Source organism: Coturnix japonica, chromosome 1 (genome assembly GCF_001577835.2).
Source record: "Coturnix japonica isolate 7356 chromosome 1, Coturnix japonica 2.1, whole genome shotgun sequence".
NCBI lineage: Eukaryota > Metazoa > Chordata > Aves > Galliformes > Phasianidae > Coturnix > Coturnix japonica.
Window position 1 is genome coordinate 103,396,721 of NC_029516.1, and position 7,398 is coordinate 103,404,118.

General features: G+C 34.1%; 1 protein-coding gene across 17 annotated transcripts in view; it reads left to right on the forward strand.

Annotated features, from left to right (window-relative positions):
- The window catches only part of DMD (dystrophin), a 1,014,969-nt gene that overhangs the window by 333,202 nt on the left and 674,369 nt on the right, over positions 1-7,398 (forward strand). For all 17 annotated transcript variants that reach the window (XM_015884249.2, XM_015884262.2, XM_032449414.1 and 14 more), the window contains one exon: positions 5,057-5,176. In XM_015884249.2, coding sequence (XP_015739735.2) covers positions 5,057-5,176 — 120 coding nt within the window. The remainder of the gene's footprint in view (positions 1-5,056; positions 5,177-7,398) is intronic.

Consider the following 7,398-nt stretch of genomic DNA (forward strand, 5'->3'; position numbering starts at 1 on the left):
TTAGATAGATAATACCTATATTTATGTTTGTATTTGTGACAAATATGGCAATACTTTAGGAAGACACAGAGAAGTGTAAAAAATAGAGTATGAGGTGAAGGAGATGTACTGTGATAATCTATTAATGTTTCTACAGCAGTAGTTTGAAATCTGTCAAGATACAAGAGTTCTGTAGTGTCTTGACAGGTTTTGACATTTCCTGCTTCATGGTCCATGTCAGTGCTATAGTGTACAGGCTCTAGAGGGCAGATAATCTTCTAGAGTAAGAGGTTGAAATGCGTGAAAGGTCATGTGAGCCACTTTAGTGTTGGGGATAATTTTTCTGCATTCTGATTAAGGTGTTCTGAAGAATTATGGGAATCTAACCCTACTGCTTCCCTTTGTGCTCTTGTGCTCTCACTGCTTTGTGAGATGATATTGGTTTTCATTCTATAGATTTTCTAATGAAGTGTATATTCTGACATAAACTTTCTCCAAAAATAACATTATTATGAAGTGGTATTTGGAGAAAAAACAAAACAAAACAAACAAAAAAGAACAGAATTTAAATACAGTAATATTTTTCTGTATCTTCACAACTGAACACCTGTTTTTGCTTTCAGTTATGTATGTGTAGTTCTATGTAGGTATAGTTTCATTAAATACTTTATGCAGTACAGTGACCTATCATAATGTAAAGTACTAGAATGTTAATACCAATTTATTTATTTATTTATTTAATTAATTAATTAATTAATTCATCTTAAAATAAGCAAAGAAACAAACAAAAAGTTCAGCATCCACCTCAGTTTTTTTCTGTCTCTCATAATTCTGGACAAGTCATGAACTATTGGGGCAGTCCTGAGGTGAGAAGACAGAAAGGCCACGATCATTTCAAATTAAACAAAGACGATAGGGTGTTATTTTTCATTGTCCTATCTCCATCTCCTTTCCTTCTCCCCCTCCTTCTCTCTTTGCTAATACTTCATTTCCACTCTTCATTTCATTTTATTTATATCCTTTTGACCTATTACTTTCTGACTTTTGATTATCCTACTTGTTTCATGGTTTTGTCCCACAGTGCAATACTTCAGTTTCTTTGCTCGGTCCAATACTATAAATAATCATCATTCTGTAATGCAGATTAGGAATCACACCTATCACTGAAATCAGGGAAGGCAAAAAACATTCTTTTCAGCATGCCTCTTAGTTCAATAGTGTGAAAGATGAATAACTTGATAGTACAGAAAAATGCTGAATGAACTGACACAGACATTTTGTTATTAGCAGGGTACATATATCTCTGGTAAGAACCCTGGAATAGTTAAGTGCATTTTGGAACAATACTCAAACAAAGAAAAGGCTATTTGCTTTTGCTGTGGTATCTTAAGCACTTTATTAGCAGTTGTAAGGGTCCCTTATTTATGTTATTAAATGAGAAGGCTGCTTTTCAGTAAAAATCTGAGAACTATCAAATAATTGAAGCCTAGTAATATATTATAAATTCTTTTATTAAGGAAAATTGATTTTAATTAACTGATTTTATTATATCATAATTTGACATTATTATACAATTTATAATTTTTAAAAATCATATTTTCATTGCCTCACTTGGGGGGGAAAGCTTTTTTTTTTAATTTATTTTTATTTTATTTTATTTTTTGAAATTATTTTTGAAAGAAAATATCATTAACTATAGTAAATATTTAGTGTTAGGATCTTGCAGTTAAAAATAAATAAATAAAAGGAAAAATGCAGAGATAAATTTATAAACTTACAAAGTGTTCAGATATCAGGGATGTGTCTTTCTTCGGGTTCTTTGATACCCTGTGTAATTGTATTCCCTTTGGATTAGATTACCTGGGACTCAAATAACTTGTGATCTGATAGACAGATGGGAATTAGAGCAGCTGTGGTGTTTTATGAGTTTTTGCAGCTGTCTCAGTGCATCAACGCATATGAGTTGAAGTGTGGAAACAGCACAGGGATAGATAAAGTTTTAAGTCTCTGAAAATTTCCTCCCTCCAAGCGAGGATTGCTTTTTACAAATTTGATTTTAAATAAACTGAACTGAGCATGCTCTAGTTTTAAAACTGCCTTCTGTAAATTCCTGTTTCAACCAGTTCCTGCATACAAATCATTGTCTCCAGTGAATTTTATGGTAAAAATAGATCCTTTAATTATGAAGAACAGCCGTTTAGCTTAGGCAAATTGAACCTGGGGATTAGACAATGACTAAACTTTTTAGTTATATTGGTTTACTGACTTTGCACATCTTTCACAGTGTGAGAGGCTCACACTTTTACTCCTTGCATTTACAGAGCGTCCCTCACTCCATGGTTTTGACATATTTCATATAGCCCCTAATAAGTAAGTAAAAAACACCTTCCTGGGTGTAATCTGTGTACGGCTTAAATAGAATAGTGAACAGAAGTAAATTGTTGTAATCCCACTCCTTCATCAAGAATTGTGTCAGGATAAAGTTGAGAAGTCTGAATTCTAAGGGCTATTTTAATAATTTGGTGTTGTTCGCAGTCCTTATGAATTACTTTATAGTCCAGATTTCTGATGCAAGTGGTAATCAGAGGCATAAAAGTCAGAACAAAGGATTCTTATGAATATATCATCTCAGAATATGCTCATGAAGGAATTAAAACTCTGAAATATCTTAGACTGAGGTTTATGCCTTAAAATCAAAAGCCTATGAATTCCTTTCCTGTTGTGTACAGCTCCATTATGTGCTTACTATTCTTTTTTTTTTTTTTTTTTTCCCCCAAAAAGAACTCAAATGCTTTACAAAAGAGATGTAAAATACCTAACCTAATCTTCAGCTAGTGCATGTTCTTCTTACCAAAGTGAATTATTCTACTTGAAAAAGCAGCAGAAAAATTGATATGGTGAAATTGAAATTTAACATAGTTTGTAATGCAGTTAAGTTTTCCACTGGCATGTAAAGATAGCCATTTTATTTTGCAGACTACAAACTATCATACTATGTGTGTATAAATCACCAAGGCACACTGCTAAAGTATTAAGGGCACACTCTAAGTAACAAAGTAACAAAAACTCTCAAAAGAAATTGAATAGCACTTATTCTGTTGCCTGAATTTTCAGTAGCAATGCTTTAGCTCCTGTTCTTTCAATCCCTATCTCTTGTCCTCTTGTTACATCACAGCAGAGGAAGGAGCAAATATGTCTGGCTGTTCAGCTCTCTACTTTGTGGCAGGACTTTGGCTCATTTTGTTCTCATAGAACCATAATCATGGAATCAGTGAATGGCTTGAATTGGAAGGAACCTTCAAGGTTGTCTTCTTTCACCCTCCTTTTGACTTAAAGATCATACTGCCCAGGGCGCCATCCAACCTGGCCTTGAACACCTCCAGGAATGGGGCAACCAGAGCTTCTCTGGGCAACCTGTGCCAGTGCCTCACCACCCTCTGAGTTAAAAAAAAAAAAAAAAAAAAAACAGTCCTCAAACATGTACTCTTACAAAAACTCTCTCTTTCCCTTTTTTTTTTTTTTTGTGTGTTTTTTTTTTTTTTAGTTGTTAAAACACCTTTCGCACGTCACTGTCAGACCTTATGAAAAGTCTGTATCCTTCCTGTTTACGAGCTCACTTTACATTCTGGAAGGCCAAATCCATATCTCTTCATATTTAGAGTTTAGAGGTATGTCCGGTGACGCGGACCATGTCAAGGATTTTGCAGAAGTCCAGGCCATATGACATTCAGTTGCCCTTCCTTTGTCCACTAATTGCCACCACTCCGTTGCTTGAGGCCACCAGATTGGTCAGGCACCATCTGCCTGTGGTGGACTATGTTGGATGTTTTGGATTGACTCGTCTCACCTGTGCCTTAATGTAGATTCCAGGGGTATTTACTCCATGATCTTTCCAGGAACAGACATGAGGCTCACCAGCCTGTAGTTTCTGTGTCTTTCTACCTTTCTACCTTTCTTATAATTAGAAATGGTGTTTCCTTTTTACCAGACCCAGGGACTTCTTCGGACAGCCTCTATTTTTTGAATATGGTTTATAGTGGCTTGGGAACCACATCTGTCAGTTCCTTCAGGTCCCTGGAATGAATGTGATTTGTTTCTATAGATCCATACCCATTCAGTCTCATTAGTTGGTCTCAAACTTGCACTCCTGCATAGAAGTACAGGGACATGATAGTTATGAGAAATCTGAGAAACAGTGAAGACTTAGGCAAAGAACTTGCTGGATGCCTCAGCCGTCTCCATGTCTGTTACCATTTCTCCCTTCTGTTTTTTATTTTATTTTATTTTAAATATTTTATTTCTAAACATAGATCATGTGTTTAGTGAAAGTGATGTCAGCTGTTTTTTTGCAGAGACTGAAGATGTACGACAGTTCTCACTGCTCTAACAATTTAGGAATTGCTCAAATGCCAGTTTGTGCAAGTTTGACATTTATTCAATTTTAGTGTTCACTATTTCACAGGTAAAACTGTCCAAACTTTTAGACTGGATACCAAAGTTGAAAGGACATTTTTTCCTCAGACATTCAGAAATTGTATAGTCCCTCTCCCAGTTTGCTTCTTTTGTTATTATTATTTTATTTTTTCAATAATTGAAAAGAGAGTGCCACATATATTCCTAATCTTGAATCACCTCCTGAGTACTTTCACAGTATGTTGTTAGTGAAGAAGTGTGCAGCCAAAGGTCACACGTTTAATGAAAAAAAAAAAAAAAAAAAAAAAGCATCCTTTTTAATACCATACACATTTTGAAATACCACAATATTTTAATATGCTGTTATGAAGTACACAACCCCACCTAATATTTCTTTAAAATGTGTGGAGCTGTTGGTACATATAGATATTTCCATTATATCTGTAATTAATCACCTATATCAATTCAATGCACATTTTCACAGGCCACATTTTCAGTCTTAAATTCTGTATGAGTTATGATTTCTGAGTGTTTAGTATTGACAGGAATAGGATTACAGAGTTATTGTAGTGGGTTAGTTTTTTGTATTTGTCAGTGAGACTTCAAGCGGACAGCATTTTCTTAATTTGGAATAAATTTTCTTCCATTTGTGTTTTGATTATAGGCATTTCAAGATGATTTGGAACAGGAACAAGTGAAGGTGAACTCTCTAACGCATATGGTGGTGGTGGTGGATGAAACCAGCGGAGACAAAGCAACTGCTGCACTGGAGGAGCAGCTTCAGGTAACTGTATTGAGATAGAACTGAACTTAGGTCTCAGAGAAAGTTGTTAGTGGCTTTAAATGAAATAAGAAATCTTTGTAGCATTGAGTATATCTCAGAAGATTTTTCTGAATATGATCTTAAACATTTCTGCAGCCTGTGACTTTTGTATGGGCAGGGAAGCATAAGTATTTTGCAGAAAATAAGAAATATTTTAGGGTAACTTTTTTATGATTTCTGTGAAAATATAAATTATGTGAAGGATTGCTTAGATGAATAAAGTTTAGGAAGAAATATCAAGAACATGCAGGATTTTTAACCACTTTTTTGGAGTTAACAGTAATGTCTTTGAATCAAAACATTCTACACTGCCTTTTATTGCAAAGTCTAACAACAAATGGACAATTAATTTTGTATGTTCCATTTTCTAAACAAAATAATTTGAATATCCCTATGATGTATTTATGACAGAGCTAGCCACCTAAATGGTCTGGAAAATGTTAAACTTGACCTTTTATTTTAAGAAAGTTTAGTATTTCACTCTCAACTTCAAAGAAAAATACATATATGCAGTGCTCTTACTATAGCTTTTGAATGAACTTAGACACAGTATTGAGACATGTTGACTGGAATTGGGAAGAATGGTGTAACTGAATAAGTGATCAGATATCCAGATCACTCCTCAAGAAGTACGTTAGTATTAGAACAAAGGGTACTTCCAATTATCTCTTTTAGAAAGAGGAAGTCGTTTCCTTCATTCTGGTTTACTGAATGAAAAAATAAACATGTTTCTGCTTTTTTTGAATCTTTAAAGGCCAAGATTTCTCTAGAGAAACTCAATACATTCAGCTGGAAGGCATGTCTGTACTGTCTAAAATCTAGCTGATTTGGATACCAATCCTAATAAATTCAATAAATTAGTAATTAGTATGGGAATTAGTGTAGATAGTACACATTTGGCTNGGTTTACTGAATGAAAAAATAAACATGTTTCTGCTTTTTTTGAATCTTTAAAGGCCAAGATTTCTCTAGAGAAACTCAATACATTCAGCTGGAAGAGATGTTTGTGCTGTCTAAAATCTAGCTGATTTGGATACCAATCCTAATAAATTCAATAAATTAGTAATTAGTATGGGAATTAGTGTAGATAGTACACATTTGGCTAAGCTGATTAATACTGAGAGTACAAACTGCTTCTACATCAGGGAACACAACTCAGGGAAGGAAAAAATTCAACATATACTGAATACCAATTTTTATTTCCATTTAAATGTATCTTCAGTGTCAGAACAGTGCAGGAAAGACTGGTAATTCAGAATGTCTTGCTAACTACTGATATTCTCTTCAGTGGAATAAAGTAGATCCCTTGCAAACTCATGGTTTTAAAAGGATAAAAAAAAAGAAAAAAAAAAAGACAATACAGCTATATCTTCTACTATGTCAAGAGGCAGAATTGATTACTTAAATTACTTATGGAAAGTCAGACAATTTCAAAAAGGGATCGATAGAAAAAGATGTTCTAGTCATAGTACTGTGATGTAGAATTCAAAGCCCTACAAAAGATGTATTTGCAACACACCTTGAGTACGTTGTGTAGCAGAAAAGACACTGGAAACTCAGACTGAGCTAAGCATCAGTAAAAGTGATTGAGGACTCTTAATATTTTTAATTTGGTGATCTATCTAAGCAAGTATTTTATGAGAACATATATAGGTTTGCAGAATAAAAAGCATATTTGCAGTTTCAATAAAAAGAACTCATACATTACAATGATGTGTATGTCCAGTTAAAAAAGCTTAAAGAATAACATGTGTAAATGGAGCAGAACAGAAATAGTCAATTTGTAAGCGTGCTAGTGGAGAAGGTGCCTGTTATTGAGATAAAGCATGAACAATCCTTATTGTCATTGAGGAAATATATTCCTGAAATGACACAAGCAAGGGAATTCCCGAGGAAACCTATACTGAAGCAAAGTGCTCAGTACGGTATGGAGTGGTATGGAACAACCCAGCTGCTTCTATGGCTGCTTCCTTCAATCATACTCACTTAAAGAAGAATCTGAAATAGAAGTTCAATAATCTCATTGCTCTGAAGTCACAGCATTTGTAACACTATTAAAAGTGTTAATAAAAACTAAATACAACCAAAAATTAATGTCACAATGCATTAGGGAGGTCTGCAAAATTTTGTTCCTTTATGTCGAGGAAAATCAGTCTACCTGCTCTCTTGCCAAATGTTATATT